The 17485-nt window shown below is 45.7% G+C and overlaps 1 protein-coding gene across 1 annotated transcript in view; it reads right to left on the bottom strand.

Moving 5' to 3' along the window:
- The window catches only part of SLC22A18 (solute carrier family 22 member 18), a 71106-nt gene that overhangs the window by 10830 nt on the left and 42791 nt on the right, over nt 1-17485 (bottom strand). The window contains exons 5-7 of the mRNA XM_040328032.1: nt 15350-15465; nt 15147-15257; nt 11678-11778 (exon numbers count right to left, since the gene is read on the bottom strand). Of these exons, the coding sequence (XP_040183966.1) occupies nt 11678-11778; nt 15147-15257; nt 15350-15465 (328 nt within the window). The remainder of the gene's footprint in view (nt 1-11677; nt 11779-15146; nt 15258-15349; nt 15466-17485) is intronic.

The raw sequence follows: 17485 nt of genomic DNA, 5'->3' as shown, positions 1-17485 counted from the left end.
ATTCTGTTAGAATACATTTTACGTTTATTCGACACACTACTCGTCGTCATTTTGTAATTCGTACTTTACTGTGATTGACTTGACTGTCTTAGTTAGCACACACACCCTGTCTAGAATGAAGTCTGACGTAGAAGAAAACTAAAATCTGTCAGATATTACAAATACAAATCTAGAAATGAGATGCACTGCAGTCTAACACAGAAAAAGACACAAGCAGCCAGGAGGTAATGAGAAAGAAGCTCATTGGGCGAAGGAACAAACCTCTTCAGAGGAAAGGGACAGCGCTCAGTGGCTATTGGTCAATGTCCAGAAATATTTCAGTACTAACGAAAGCTAATTTACATTATTTCGTATTTTCGCTGTTTTCATTTCCGTTTTCCGAAGATTCGTAATTTATTTTTCGTTAGTTTTGATTTTCGTTTTCTATTCTTTGTTCGGCATTTCGGTTGTTTTCTTTTCAGTCTTCGAATATTAGTAAGTTTGCATTTTCGTTCATTTCGTTTTTCGTAATAATTTTTTTTGGGGTTCGGTATTTTCGTTGTTTCTATGTTTTCGTTTCTTTCTTCTTTCGTATCTTCGTTGTTTTCCATATTCGTTATTTTGAAAATATCGTTATTCGTTATTAATTGCGCTAAACCGTTCGTTCATTCGTATGTTAACAAATCAACTAAAATAACGAAAATTTACGGAAAACGTATTCGTAACTAAAAAAATTGCACATGTCTAGTGCCCATTATGAGGGGTTCCCATCATTCCTGTGCTGAGTTCCTGTGTCTTAAACCTGCTCTGCTCATAATGAGGGGGTTCTGACCATTCCTGCACTGAGTTCCCGGGTCTCTACACCTGCTGTGCCCATTACAAGGGGTTCCCATCATCCCTGTGCTGAGTTCCCGGATCTGTACACCTGCTGTACCCAAGAAAGAAAAGAAGGAATAAAAGAAAGAAAGAAAAGAAAAGAAAAGAAGGAATAAAAGAAGGAATGAAAGAAAAGAAATAAGAGAAGAAAAGGAGGAAGAAAAGAAAAGAAGAAAGAAAAGAAAAAGAAATGGAGGGGGGAATTAAAGGAGGGAATGAAAGTTAGAGGTAAAGTAGTAAGGAATGAAGGAAGGCTAGGATAAAAGGAGGGAAGGAAGTAAAGAAGGAAGTAAAGAGTAAAAGAAAAATGAAAGAGGGAGGGAAAGGAAGAAAGAAGGAATATAGGTTAGCAAGGAAGAAAGGGAAAGGAGAGCAGAAGGATAAACTGAGAGAAGGAAAGTTAAAGGAAAGGAAGGAAGGAAGGAAGGAAGGAAGGAAAGAAGGAAGGAAGGAAGAATAAAATGATAGGGTAAAAGAGGCAAGGGAGAAGGAACAAAGGAAAGAAGGAAAGATTGAGGGAAGTTATTGGAAAATAAGTAAAAGGATAGGGGAAAGGAGGCAGGGAAGAAAGGACAGAAGGAAAGGAAGGAAGGAAGGAAGGAAGGAAGGAGAGAAAGGAGGAAGAAGGTTAGCGTGGAGGAAGGAAGGAGGGAAGGGTGGAAAGAAATAGGGATTGAGGGAGGAAAGTTGGAGAAAAAGAAGGAAGGACAGATAGAAGAATAAGGGAAAGGATGGAAGGAAGGAGGGGAATAAAAAAAAAAAAGGGGAAGGGAAGTTAGCTGGAGAGGAAAGAAAGGGTAGAGTAGAGTATAGGTGAGAATAAAGGAGGGAAAGCAGGAAGAAAATAAAGGAGGAGGCAGGGAAGGAAGGACGGAAATAAAGAAGGAAGAAATGAAAGAAGGAAAGAAAGGAAGAAGGAAAGAAAGGAGGAAGGGTGACAGGGTGGAAGGAAGGGAAAAGTGGAAGAAAATAAGGATCGAGGGAAGGAAAGTTAAAGAAAAAAAAAGGAAGGAAGGATAGAAGGATAAAGGGAAGGAAGGATAAGGAAAAGAAGGAAAGAAAGGAAAAGGAAGGAAGGATAGGGGATAGAAGGAAAGAAAGGAAGGATAAGGGAAGGAAGGAAAGAAAGGCAAGGAAAGGAAAGGAAAGAATGGTAGAGTATGGGAGGAAAGGAAGGAAGGAAATAAGGATTGAGGGAAGGAAAGTAAAAAGAAAAAAAAAGGAAGGAAGGATAGAAGGATAAGGGGAAGGAAGGATAAGGAAAAGAAGGAAGGAAGGATAAGGGATAGAAGGAAAGAAAGGAAGGATAAGGGAAGGAAAGAAAGGCAAGGAAAGTAAAGAAAGGAATGGAAAGGAAAGGAAAGGAAAGGAAAGGAAAGAAGGGTAGAGTATGGGAGGAAAGGAAGGAAGGAAAGGAGGAAAAGCAGAAATGAGGAGGAAGGGAACAAATGTAAGAGAAAAAAGTCTGGCTCAAAAAATAGACAAAAGATTGTCAGGCACAATATACAGACAGACGATAGATAGAAATAAGTGATTCTGTGTCTGGGTTCAGTTTGCGGGGCGATTGTGAAGATCATCTAATGCCGCGTACACACAACCGTTTTTCGGGTTGTAAAAAATGAAATTTTTAATGGTCTAGAGAAAATAAGTTTTTTTCAACCCGATCGTTAAAACGGCCTTGCCTACACGCGATCGTGAAAAAAAAATGTGTACGACAGCACTATAAAGGGGAAGTTCCATGCGGATGGCGCCACCCTTGGGGCTGCTTTAGCTGATTCCTTGTTAGTGAAAGACGATTCGCGCTTTTCTGTCTGTTACAGCGCGATGAATGTGCTTACTCCATTCCGAACGCTAGTTTTACCAGAACGAGCGCTCCCGTCTCATAACTTGCTTCTGAGCATGCGCGTTTTTTTCACGCCGTTAAAGCCCACACACGACCATTTTTTACGACGTTAAAAACGCTGTGAATAATTAGAGCATGTTCTAAGTTTTTAATGCCCGTTTTTTACATCGTGAAAAATGCTCTGGAGCCCACACACCATCGTTTTTAATGACATTAAAAAAAAAACACGTAATTTTTTATAACCCGAAAAACGGTCGTGTGTACGCGGCATTAGAGTCCGAAAATTATGAACTTCAACCTAAACCCAGATGAGGTGAATATTAAATGAAATTGCCACAGAAAAGAGAGTGAAAACCGATCGCAGTTTCCAGGTGTAAGTAACTCCGGATTTGCGATATCGGCTTTCCCACCAGACGTGGGACCTGGCGCGAGATATCGGGTTGCCCCTTTCCAGGCGGTGAAATGTTATCCTTTTCTCACAGTCTAGAAGTGTGAGAACAAGGCCGCGCCATTCACTGCAAAGAGAACAATCGTCAGACAATGTGAGGGGGAACCCCGCCTGGAGTAGAAGAAAAGTGCGCTATACACAGGAGCCGCTGTGTGCGATGCCACCCGTGTGAGGTGACAGCGGGCCGCTCCTGTGTCGCTGTCCCGGGAGGAAGCCCTGTGGCCGTACAAAGCCAGCGAAGTGAGCAAAGAGCAGGCAAGGCAGGACCGCATTCCTGACCACATTTCTGCTTCCTAAATTCCATCATCGGGTCACACGCCCCGGAGTTCACGGAACAGACCGACCCCCCCACCCCCCCTGGACACCGGTCACCCCAGACTGGAGGAATCCATTCCGTTCTAAGGGGATTGTAGGTGTGAGTGTGCCGAGTATGGGAGCTCAACCTGCAGAACTACAAGTCACACATCTATCTGCACCACCTACCTAGATTATAGATTATATACCCCGATCTGCACCACCTACCTCCATCATATACCCCAATCTGCACCACCTACCTCCATTATATACCCCGATCTGCACCACCTACCTCCATTATATACCCCGATCTGCACCACCTACCTCCATTATATACCCCAATCTGCACCACCTACCTCCATCATATACCCCAATCTGCACCACCTACCTAGATTATATACCCCAATCTGCACCACCTACCTAGATTATATACCCCGATCTGCACTACCTACCTCCATCATATACCCCAATCTGCACTACCTACCTCCATCATATACTCTGATCTGCACCACCTACCTCCATCATATACCCCGATCTGCACCACCTACCTCCATCATATACCCCAATCTGCACCACCTACCTCCATCATATACCCCAATCTGCACCACCTACCTAGATTATATACCCCGATCTGCACCAACTACCTAGATTATATACCCCGATCTGCACTACCTACCTCCATCATATACCCCAATCTGCACTACCTACCTCCATTATATACCCCGATCTGCACCACCTACCTCCATCATATACCCCAATCTGCACCACCTACCTCCATCATATACCCCAATCTGCACCACCTACCTCCATTATATACCCCAATCTGCACCACCTACCTCCATCATATACCCCAATCTGCACCACCTACCTAGATTATATACCCCGATCTGCACCACTTACCTCCATCATATACCCCAATCTGCACCACCTACCTCCATCATATACTCTGATCTATCTGCACCACCTACCTCCATCATATACTCTGATCCGCACCACCTACCTCCATCATAAACCTCGATCTGCACCACCTACCTCCATCATATACCCCAATCTGCACCACCTACCTCCATTATATACCCCGATCTGCACCACCTACCTCCATCATATACCCCGATCTGCACCACCTACCTCCATTATATACCCCGATCTGCACCACCTACCTCCATTATATACCCCAATCTGCACCACCTACCTCCATCATATACCCCAATCTGCACCACCTACCTAGATTATATACCCCAATCTGCACCACCTACCTAGATTATATACCCCGATCTGCACTACCTACCTCCATCATATACCCCAATCTGCACTACCTACCTCCATCATATACTCTGATCTGCACCACCTACCTCCATCATATACCCCGATCTGCACCACCTACCTCCATCATATACCCCAATCTGCACCACCTACCTCCATCATATACCCCAATCTGCACCACCTACCTAGATTATATACCCCGATCTGCACCAACTACCTAGATTATATACCCCGATCTGCACTACCTACCTCCATCATATACCCCAATCTGCACTACCTACCTCCATTATATACCCCGATCTGCACCACCTACCTCCATCATATACCCCAATCTGCACCACCTACCTCCATCATATACCCCAATCTGCACCACCTACCTCCATTATATACCCCAATCTGCACCACCTACCTCCATCATATACCCCAATCTGCACCACCTACCTAGATTATATACCCCGATCTGCACCACTTACCTCCATCATATACCCCAATCTGCACCACCTACCTCCATCATATACTCTGATCCGCACCACCTACCTCCATCATAAACCTCGATCTGCACCACCTACCTCCATTATATACCCCAATCTGCACCACCTACCTCCATCATATACTCTGATCTGCACCACCTACCTCCATCATAAACCCTGATCTGCACCACCTACCTCCATTATATACACTGAGCTATCTGCACCACCTACCTCCATCATATACTCTGATCCGCACCACCTACCTCCATCATAAACCTCGATCTGCACCACCTACCTCCATTATATACCCCAATCTGCACCACCTACCTCCATCATATACTGTGATCTGCACCACCTACCTCCTTCATAAACCCCGATCTGCACCACCTACCTCCCTCATATACACAGATCTGCACCACCTACCTCCATCATATACACTGATCTATCTGCACCACCTACCTCCATCATATAGTCTGATCTATCTGCACCACCTACCTCCATCATATACTCTGATGTGCACCACCTACCTCCATCATAAACCCCGATCTGAACCACCTACCTCCATCATATACTCTGGTCTGCACGACCTACCTCCATCATATACTCTGATCTGCACTACCTACCTCCCTCATATACACAGATCTGCACTACCTACCTCCATCATATACTCTGATCTGTACCACCTACCTCCATCATAAACCCCGATCTGCACCACCTACCTCCATCATATACCCCAATCTATCTGCACCACCTACCTCCATCATAAACCCTGATCTGCACCACCTACCTCCATCATATACACTGATCTATCTGCACCACCTACCTCCATCATATACTCTGAGCTATCTGCACCACCTACCTCCATCATATACACTGAGCTATCTGCACCACCTACCTCCATCATATACACTGATCTATCTGCACCACCTACCTCCATCATATACTCTGAGCTATCTGCACCACCTACCTCCATCATATACACTGATCTATCTGCACACAGAGCACACTGAACTTTCATACCAGTCCCTGTGATGTCGGATAATTAAATGTCATCTTATAAGCACAGTCATACCAGGATGTACATTTCTTAGGGTCAGTCTGGGTGGAATAAACTTCAAGAATACTTTTCTGGACTGTGGGAAATGGAACAAAAACACTAGAAGAACGAACCAATACTATGTGTATAATGAAAGAAAGAAAGGATGGATATAAGGAAGGAAGGAATAAATGATAGAGGGAAGCAAGGAAGAATGGATGGATAGAGGAGAGGAGAGGAAGTGCATGCATGAATCTATCCATTGCATATGGGGGCGTGGCCTGGAGAGAGGGGGCGGAGCCTGGGCCCCCCTAATGGACGGGCCGCCGCTGCTGATAACATTGCCTGAGATCATCAGAGTGCACAGGGCAACATGATTTCTGGCAGGATCAACAGGTATTTGTAATGGTATATTTAATAGATGAAAAAGGAGCAAATAAGAGAAGGTCGCTGTCGGGGTTACATACCTACCTTTTGAGTTCCCAGAGACCATTTTTTTTCCTTTATTCAGTTGAACTTTGTAGTCTTTGAAGCACGAACAAAGAAAAATATCAGCTCGTCAGGAATGCATTGCGTCAATTGTAAACAAAAGAGGAAGGAAATGAGCTTTTCGTGAAATAAAAACCACCCAGATCTCTGTGTACATGCCCGGGGCCAATTCACCCAAAACACAGACTCTCCTTTCACAGCTGCCATAAAGGATTCTGTCCTGAGAAGATCAGGGGCCACTAGCAAGGGCCCCTTGGGTGCCGGGGGGGGGGGGGGGTCAAAATATAGACATATGTCCGCTATACCTACATGGATACAGGGGGGGGGGGGGGGAATTATAAACAGAAGGCAGTCTACACATCAGTCAAAAGTGAATTTGGTGTTAAAAAGGAATAAAGACATCCCTAACAGTGGCGGCTGGGTTTGGGGGGGGCGCAAACAAACTGAAATAAATAAATAAATAAATTGCAGCCACTGTGCCCATCAAACGCAGCCACTGTGCCCATCAATTGCCGCCACTGTGCCATCAAATGCAGTTACTGTACCCATCAATTGCTGTCAGCGTGCCCATTAACTGCCGATACTGTGCCCATCAACTGCTGCCAGTGTGCCCATCAATTGCCGCTACTATGCTCATCAAATGCTGCCAGTGTACTCCCCACTTGCAGCTACTGTGCCCATCAACTGCTGCCAGTGTGCCCATCAAATGCTGCTACTGTGCCCACCAATTGCTGCCAGTGTGCCCATCAATTGCCGCTACTGTGCCCATCAACAGCTGCCAGTGTGCATCGTCCGGCACTTACCTTGTCTCGGTGGGGCAGCGGGTCACGGTGATGTCCGCCACGCTCCTTGATGTCTTCTCCCGTCCTCTCTTCCCGTCCTCTGCTATGATTGGACGCTAGATTGGCGGCGTTCAATCACAGCGTCGGTCGTTTCAGCCAACAGACCTGAGCACCCGATTGGCTGAGAGGCAGTTCAGTGTTAGGAAAGCAAATTCATTCGCTTTCCTAACACAATGCTGAGTAAACAGCGAGTGCCTAGCATGGCGCCCTGAGCATTTCGTCACATCCGACGTCATCAGGGGCATAATTATTATTGTGGAATATATGTTCCTGGCTGAAGAACATTATTATTAATGGGTAAAGTTCTGCTTTAAATAACTTCTATTGGTCCTAAAAAAGCAGGAGTACCCGCAAAACATGTAGACCTACCTCAAAGATTCATACCAGGAACATGACACTGACTGTAATCTCATTTGTACATACTCTATATGCATTTTGATTGCCGATTTGCTATTTTAATATGTAAAATTTAAATTAAATTTGTGTGTTTTTATAACTTTGGTTTTATTGTCTCAAGTGAATCTAAAGCCCCACGCCCGTTACCACTTTCTGTACTATATTTATGGGATGATACCCTGGTAGACCACATTGATGTTATAGTAACACACTCCTCCCTACTCCAAATAAACCAATTGACTTTGGGTCTAAATTAAGGTTTGGAATTAAAAAATGTCATTAGCATGTTGATGAGCGTAAAAGGAGAAATCAGGGAAAAAAACATATAGGCCCAGATTCAGAAAGGACTTACGACGGCGTATCTCCAGCTACGCCGTCGTAATTTCGAATGTGTGCCGTCGTATCTCGGCGCCTGATTCAAAGAATCAGATACGCCGGAATTTGGCCAAGATCCGACCGACGTAAGTCTCTTACGCCGTTGTATCTTGGGTGCATATTTACGCTGGCCGCTAGGGGCGCTTCCGTAGATTTGCGCGTATAATATGCAAATGAGCTAGATACGCCGATTCACGAACGTACTTGCGCCCGCCGCCTTGATATACGTCGTTTGCGTAAGGTGTTTTGTAGGCGTAAAGTTACTCCTGCTATATGAGGCGCAGCCAATTTAAAGTATGGACGTCGGAACAGCGTCAAATTTTACGTTTACGTTGTTTGCGTAAGTCGTACGTGAATGGGGCTGGGCGTAGGTTTACGTTCACGTCGAAAGCATTGAGTATTTGCGATGTGATTCTGAGCATGCGCACTGGGATACGTCCACGGACGGCGCATGCGTCGTTCGTTCGGCCCCTCATTTGCATGGGGTCACGGCTCATTTCAATACAACACGCCCACTGCCTTGTTCATTTGAATTACGTGGGCTTACGCCGGCCCATTTACGCTACGCCGCTGTAACTTAGGGCGCAAGTTCTTTCTGAATACGGTACTCGCCTCTCTAAGTTACGGCGGCCTAGCGTATATGAGATGCGCTACGCCTGCCTAAAAGATACGCGATTCTTTCTGAATCCAGGCCTTAAGCTTTAACATTATTTTGCAATTTTTGTTGTTATCGGAATCGGAGAATGTGCTTTCTGTTTTCTGTGTCGCTGCGCCGCCCCGGAGACATCACGGAGTTCCGGCAGCCAGGATGTTTATGGTCTCAGCGTGTTATGAAGATTAGAACCTTCTCTGATCTTTTATTTACCATTAAAACTCCGTCTGAAACGTTATCGGCGGTCCATCTGTTTGCGTTGTGTAGGAAAACATGGCGTGTGTACACTTCCGCTATTTACAGGCTCCGGTGTTGTATGTCCAAACATGGGACGGTTTAAAGTAAACACAGCCTTTTCGAAAATGTCCTATTTAATATTTTTGTGGTAATGACACAAACAGAAAGGGAGAGATCAAACAGATAAAAATAGACCGGCATGCCGTGACTCAGGCCTAAAGCAAATGTTAGGCTATTGCTGGTTTCCAGAAGCAAAGTTATAGAAATTTCTTGCATTTACAGGAATGCTCACATTTTATTAATCTCATGTTGTAGTTGAGTGATCCCATGACCTAGCAGAGCCTGATCATTCACAAGGCAACCTAGGAAATAGCTGATGACATGGCAGTGAATGAGTGATCCCATGACCTAGCAAAGCCAGATCATCGGCAAGGAAGCCTAGGCAAGAGCTTAGGGCATGACAATGAATGAGTGGTCCCATGACCTAGCAAAGCCAGATGATCCACAAGGAAGCCAAGGCAAGAGCTTAGGCATGGCAGTGCTTGAGTGATCCCATGACCTAGCAAAGCCAGATGATCCACAAGGAAGCCTAGGCAAGAGCTTAGGCATGGCAGTGCTTGAGTGATCCCATGACCTAGGAAAACAAGATCATCCACAAGGAAGCCAAGGCAAGAGCTTAGGCATGGCAGTGGTTGAGTGATCCCATGACCCAGCAAAGCCAGATCATCCACAAGGAAGCCTAGGCAAGAGCTTAGGGCATGGCAGTGGTTGAGTGATCCCATGACCTAGGAAAACAAGATCATCCACAAGGAAGCCTAGGCAAGAGCTTAAGGCATGGCAATATATGAGTGATCCCATGACCTAGCAAAGCCAGATGATCTACAAGGAAGCCAAGGCAAGAGCTTGGCATGGCAGTGGTTAAGTGATCCCATGACCTAGCAAAGCCAGATCATCCATCCGCAAAGAAGTCTAGGCAAGAGCTTAGGCATGGCAGTGGTTGAGTGATCCCATGACCTAGCAAAGACAGATCATCCACAAGGAAGCCTAGGCAAGAGCTTAGGGCATGGCAGTGGCTGAGTGATCCCATGACCTAGCAAAGCCAGAAGCCTAGGCGGAAGCTTAAAGCAGTGGTTCCCCCTTAAAACACATTTCTAACAATACATTTGGAGGAATGCTTACACTGCGGGTAGGCTGGCTTTTTTTTTTTTTTTCGTACATACCTCGATATCGCCGTTTCATCCCTCGACTTCCGGGTATGAGTCTTGTGGCGGTGGGCGTTCCTAGTTGATTGACGTTCCTCCGACCGACGCATACTTGACGTCACGACTTTCCGAAAGAAGCCGAACGTCGCTGCGCAGGCGCCGTATAGAGCCGACTCTATACGGCGCCTGCGCAATGACGTTCGGCTTCTGTCGGAAAGTCGTGACGCGCAGTATGCGCCGGTCGGAGGAACGTCAATCAACTAGGTCCAGCAAGACTCGTATCCGGAAGCCGAGGGATGAAACGGCGATATGCGATATGATCGAGGTATGTACGAAAAGAAAAAAAAAAAAGCCAGCCTACCCGCAGTGTAAGCAGTCTTCCGAATGTATTATTAGAAATTTGTTTTAGGGGGAACCACCCCTTTAAAAGGTTAAATTCAGCTTTTCTTGCATTTACAGGCACACTCCCATTTTTTTTAACCCATCATGGCTGAGTGATCACATGAAAAAAATGAAAATGAAAATGAAAAAAACTTATATAGCGCGGCACATGCGAACTGAATCGCTTCTGGGCGCTTGATGTTTCGTGTCTCATGACATCAAAAGAGCAGAGTTTTGATCTGTCTTCTGAAAGTCAGGTGGTTTTCCTCCAACCGAACGCTGGTTGGTAAAGCGTTCCATAGTCTCGGACCTTGAAAAGCAAACCTTCTTTCTCCTTTGGACTTGTATTTGGTTTTTGGCACCTTGACCAGATTTTGGTCAGTGGATCGCAGAACGCGATTAGAATTGTGAGGTTCTATCTTGTCGCAAAGATATTGCGGCGCCTTCCCATGGATGCACTTATGTGTCAGGCAGAGTGCTTTAAATACAATTCTGTCTTTTACTGGCAGCCAGTGAAGGGTTCTCAGCGAAGGTGAGATTGATTCCCATGTCCTTTTCCCAGTCACCAGTCTGGCGGCCGTATTCTGTACGACTTGCAGACGAGCGATTTGGTACTTTGGGAGCCCGAGGTAAAGGGCGTTAGCATAGTCCAGTCTGGAATTCACGATTGTTCCCACCACGACTGCTACGTCTTCTTTGGGGATAAATGGAATAAGTCTGCGTAGTAGGCGCAACAAATGGTGCGATCCGCTGACTACTGACCCTATTTGTGCGTCCATTGACCTAGCAGTTCCCGATCATTCACAAGGCAACCTAGGAAATAGCTGATGGTGTGGCACGGACCTGTATGGGTAAGAAGTAGCAATTTACATATATCGCAGTGCATTTACTTACCAGCTGCATGATGCCAAAATAGGACATTAAATATCCAGCCGTCGCCGCATTAAGACCAAAGAAGTCAACGGAGATGATAGGAAACATGAGCATGAAGACACCTGCAGACACACAAAGTACAATAAATAGAGGTCTCTACTTCAAGTACAAACAGACAATAGAACACTTCAATCATGACTTCGAGCTTACACAGGGAATGCCTACCCGCCCCCACATGACAGTGCTGGGTAACTGAGCAGCCAATTACCAAGCACCAAAGCTGTCATGTGAAATGATAAAGAGTCATATGCTTACCCCACATAGCCGAGAAGAGCAGCAAGGGAGCGAATAGAAGTATGCGCTGCTCCTGAGACGGCTGTAATGCCGCGTACACACGATAATTTTTCGGGTTGTAAAAAACGACGTTTTTAAAAAAATGTAATTTAACCACTTAAGACCCGGACCAAAATGCAGCTAAAGGACCTTGGCCCTTTTTGCGATTCGGCACTGCGTCGCTTTAACTGACAATTGCGCGGTCGTGCGACGTGGCTCCCAAACAAAATTGGCATCCTTTTTTTCCCAGAAATAGAGCTTTCTCTTGGTGGTATTTGATCACCTCTGCGGTTTTTATTTTTTGCGCTATAAACAAAAATAGAGCGACAATTTTGAAAAAAATGCAATATTTTTTACCTTTTGCTATAATAAATATCCCCCAAAAATATATAAAAACAAAATTTTTTTCCTCAGGTTTAGGCCGATACGTATTCTTCTACCTATTTTTGGTAAAAAAAAAGAAATCGCAATAAGCGTTTATCAGTTGGTTTGCGCAAAATTTATAGCGTTTACAAAATAGGGGATAGTTTTATTGCATTTTTATTAATTATTTTTTCTTTACTACTTATGGCGGCGATCAGCGATTTTTTCATGACTGCGACATTATGACGGACACTTCGGACAATTTTTACACATTTTTGGGACCATTGGCATTTTCACAGCAAAAAATACATTTAAAATGCATTGTTTATTGTGAAAATGACAGTTGCAGTTTGGGAGTTAACCACTAGGGGGCGCTGATGGTGTTATGTGTTCCCTGAAGTGTGTTTACAACTGTAGAGGGGTGTGGCTGTAGGTGTGACGTCATCGATTGAGTCCCCCTATAAAAGGGAACACACGATCGATGACGCCGCCACAGTGAAGAACGGGAAAGCCGTGTTTACACACGGCTCTCCCCGTTCTTCAGCTCCGGGTCCCACGGTCCCAGTGCTTCGGACCGGGTTGCGGGGGCGCGCCCGCGACCCCATGGCTGGGTACTTAAAGAGGACGTACCTGTACGTACATGTGCCCAGCCGTGCCATTCTCCCGACGTATATGTGCAGGAGGCGGTCTTTAAGTGGTTAAAACGATCATGTGTGGGCTTCAGAGCATTTTTCGGGTTCTGAAATACGGCCAAATTTTTTTTCGAACATGCTCTATTTTTTCACAACGTTTTAAACGTTGTCGTTTTTCGGGTTGTAAAAAATGGTCGTGTGTGGGCTTTAACGACGTGAAAAATCCGCGCATGCTCAGAAGCAAGTTATGAGACGGGAGCGCTCGTTCTGGTAAAACTAGCGTTCGTAATGGAGTAAGCACATTCGTCACGCTGTAACAGACAGAAAAGTTCAAATCGTCTTTTACTAACAAGGAATCAGCAAAAGCAGCCCCAAGGGTGGCGCCATCCGCATGGAACTTCCCCTTTATAGTGCCATCATACGTGTTGTACGTCACCGCGCTTTGCTAGAGCATTTTTTTTTCACGATCATGTGTAGGCAAGGCCATTTTTATGATCAAATTGAAAAAAACTTCCTTTTTTTCTAGAGCCTGAAAACATTGTTTTTTACAACCCGAAAAATGATGGTGTGTACGCGGCATAAGAGTGAACCTATTGCATAGGCTAGCTCTACATAGGTGAAGCACAAGTCCTCTTTAACCGGATACAAGAAACGGTGCTTGGAGGTAGGTAGGGGATGGAGACAAGGGATGGTGCTCAGAGGTGTGTAGGGGTGGAGACAAGGGACGGTGCTCGGAGGTGGGTAGGGGTGGAGACAAGGAATGGTGCTTGAAGGTGGGGAGGGGGCAGAGACAAGGAACGTTGCTCAGAGGTGGGTAGGGGGCTGAGAAAAGGGATGGTGCTTGGAGGTGGGTATGGGGTGGATATAAGGGACGGTGCTTGGGGGTGCATAGGGGGCAGAGACAAGGGACAGTGCTCAGAGGTGGGTAGGGGGCGGAGACAAGGGATGGTGCTTGAAGGTGTGTAGGGATGAAGACAAAGGACAGGGCTCAGAGGTGTGTAGGGGCGGAGACAAGGGACGGTGCATGGAGTTGGGTAGGGGGCGGAGACAAATGACTATGCTCAGAGGTGGGTAGAGGGCAGAGACAAGGGACGGTGCAAGGGGGTGAGTAGGGGGGCAGAGACAAGAGACAGTGCTTAGTGGTGGATAGGGGGCAGAGACAAGAGACAGTGCTCAGAGGTGGGTAGGGGGCGGAGACAAGAAACGGTGCTCAGAGGTGGGAATGGGGTAGATACAAGGGACGGTGCTTGGAGGTGCGTAGGGGGCGGAGACAAGGGATAGTGCTCAGAGGTGGGTAGGGGGCAGAGACAAGGGATGGTGCTTGAAAGTGGGTAGGGGTGAAGACAAGGGACAGTGCTCAGAGGTGGGTAAAGGGCGGAGAAAGGGACGGTGCTTGGAGGTGGGTAGGAGCAGAGACGAGGGACAGTACTCAGAGGTGGGTAGGGGGCGGAGACAAGGAACGGTGCTCAGAGGTGGGTAGGGGTTAGAGACAAGTGGAGTTCCTGCACCTATTCTCAGAGAAAAAAATCCCTATACACCTTTTCAGGTGTGGAGCACTTTTTTTCAATGCACGTTTTACCGGGCAACAAAACATGTCTGCTAACTGCCTTTGGGGTGCCATTAACAAATAATGCCACCGCAAGCACGACTCATTTGCGTTTCCTGTGCATTTTGTCTCGCGTTCAGGAAATGCAAAGTATGACTGGGGCCTCACACTTTAAAGGGGTTGTAAATGTACAATATTTTTTTTTCCTAAATATCTTCCTTTACCTTAGTGCAGTCCTCCTTCACTTGCCTCATCCTTCCATTTTGCTTTTAAATGTCCTTATTTCTTCTGAGAAATCCTCACTTCCTGTTCTTCTGTCTGTAACTCCACACAGTAATGCAAGGCTTTCTCCCTGGTGTGGAGTGTCGTGCTCGCCCCCTCCCTTGGACTACGGGAGAGTCAGGATGCCCACTAACACACAGCTCCTTTATCTGTAACGTAGAGAGCATCCCGACTCTCCCGTAGTCCAAGGGAGGGGGCGAGGGCGACACTCCACACCAGGGAGAAAGCCTCGCAATTGTACCTTTACAACCCCTTTGCTTAGAGCTCTTCTGTCACAGTTTTTCTATAATGATAATGGGGGTTTATATATTTTATTTTTGTTCTTAATTATTACCAATCGGGAAAGCAGAGACCACCTTCACGATGAACACCGGCATGACCCCAGGATAGTTCATGAGCCTGAGCAGTTCTCCGAGGCTGAAGACGCTGGTAGACTTGGGTTTACCTGGAATGGAAATTGGCAGTTGGTGAGGGTGTAAATTCCCAGAATGATACAATCAGGCCTGGAGCGATTAACGTGTAATGACAAAGCCTCACTTTGTTCAGCGGCGGCCTTGCCTTGCGATTTCTTGGTTTGTACCGGTATGTAAATTAAGACGATGACGCTGCAAACGAGACTGGCAGCCAGGGCGATGAAGGAGGGCGTATACAGTCTGCAGATACAAAAGAGACGCACATCAGCATGGAGACAAAACATAATTAGTGGTAATTGGGTCTCTAATGTAGGCCACATGTTCACACATTACCGGCAGGAGACAGTTTGAAGGAGACCACGACCGGTCACCCAACATAACAATAGGAGTGTTGGGGGTCATTTGCTTCATTTGCCTCCTCTTTGTGTTTCTCAAGAGATCAAACCAAATAAGGGGATTTTTTTCAGGACTATTAATGTATCAATTTCACAAAAAATATTATATATTTAACCACTTCCATACCGGGCACTTACGCACCTTCCCGCCCAGACCAATTTTCAGCTTTCAGCGCTGTCGCACTTTGAATGACAATTGCGCGGTCGTGCTACACTGTACCCAAACTACATTTTTATCATTTTGTACCCACAAATAGAGCTTTCTTTTGGTGGTATTTGATCACCTCTGGGATTTTTATTTTCTGCAAAAAAAAAAAAAATCAAAAACGAAAATTTTGGAAAAAAATATTTTTTTGTTTCTGTTATAAAACATTGTAAATAAGTATGTTTTCTCCTTCACTGATGGGCACCGATGAGGTAGCACTGATGTGGTGGCATTGATGGGCACTGATGATGGGCACTAATATGCGGCACTGATGGGCGGCACGGATGGGCAAGGATAACCGGCACGGATGGGCACGAATAGGCGGCACGGATGGGCACGGATAGGCGTCATGGATGGGCACTGATAGGTGACACGGATGGGCATAGATGGGCACTATTGTATGTGTTGTACTAATGGATGCCAATCAGTGCCAAACAATGCCTGCCAATCAGTGATGCCCATTGTGGGCACTGATTGGCATCCATTGCGGGCACTGATTGGCATCCATTATTTGTGTCATTGTCATCCCTGGTGGTCTAGGGTGGCATACCTGTGTTTTGGTTTTGCATCCCTAATGGTCTAGTGGCATCCCTGGTGGTCCCGGGGGCACGCAGCGGCTCAATATATGTTCTGAAGGGGTTATGTGTGACCTCATCTGTGTTTCCAACTGTAGGGGGCGGGGCTGAACGACAACAATTTAAAGCGTCGCCTATGGAGATTTTTAAGTAACGAAGTTTGGCGCCATTCCATGACTGTGCGGAATTTTAAAGCGTGACATGTTGGGTATCTATTTACTCGGCGTAACATCATCTTTCATATTTTACCAAAAAATTGGGCTAACTTTACTGTTTTGTTATTTTTTTAATTCATGAAACAATTTTTTTTTACAAAAAAAAGGCGGTTGAAAAATTATTGCGCAAATACCGTGCAAGATAAAAAGTTGCAATGACCGCCATTTTATTCCCTAGGGTGTCTGCTAAAAAAAACATTCATAATGTTTGGGGGTTCTGAGTAATTTTCTAGCAAAAGAATGATGATTTGTACATGTAGGAGAGAAGTGCCAGAATAGGCCCGGTATGGAGGTGGTTAATATATAATTTAATGCATGCAGTGTAAGTAGCTGGTATCAGCCTCTTGCAATCCCTGTACAGCAGGACTGTAGTCTGGGAGGAAGAAGCAGCACAGGCAGCCAATCAGTACATGTACTGACGAGCAGCATGAGAGATGAGCTATCACGGTGCTGCTTCTCCTTTCACTGTCCAGTCACAGACTAGGGGTGGGTTCAGGATGGCCTGGGCTCAGAGGAAGTTGAATTGAATGTTGCTGGCTTTGAGGACCAGAAGCCCTTTTGGGGAGAACTCTGCTTTCTCTGTCGATATTGCAGCAAAAGTGTTTTGCTTTTTTTTTTTATTATTTTATCTTTTCAATGGCTAATCATTTTTTTTATATTAGTATTTTTAGATGGTGTTCTGCTTTAAACAAGCCCGAGTGACTGAGGTGACCTATAGATCTGTAGCACACAGTCATTGCTTGGCAAAGGTGCATCCAGTCCAACACCCAATTCCCAGCAGTTCTCTATGCAAACACACAGTACTTGTTTACACAGGATATGAACCCGACCGAGCAACTTAGATTGTGCTTTTAATTTTATTCCATCCAC

This window comes from Rana temporaria, chromosome 11 (assembly GCF_905171775.1).
Source record: "Rana temporaria chromosome 11, aRanTem1.1, whole genome shotgun sequence".
NCBI classification, from domain to species: Eukaryota; Metazoa; Chordata; class Amphibia; order Anura; family Ranidae; genus Rana; species Rana temporaria.
Note: the sequence above shows the minus strand (reverse complement) of the source record. Positions and strands in the feature narration are given on the sequence as shown.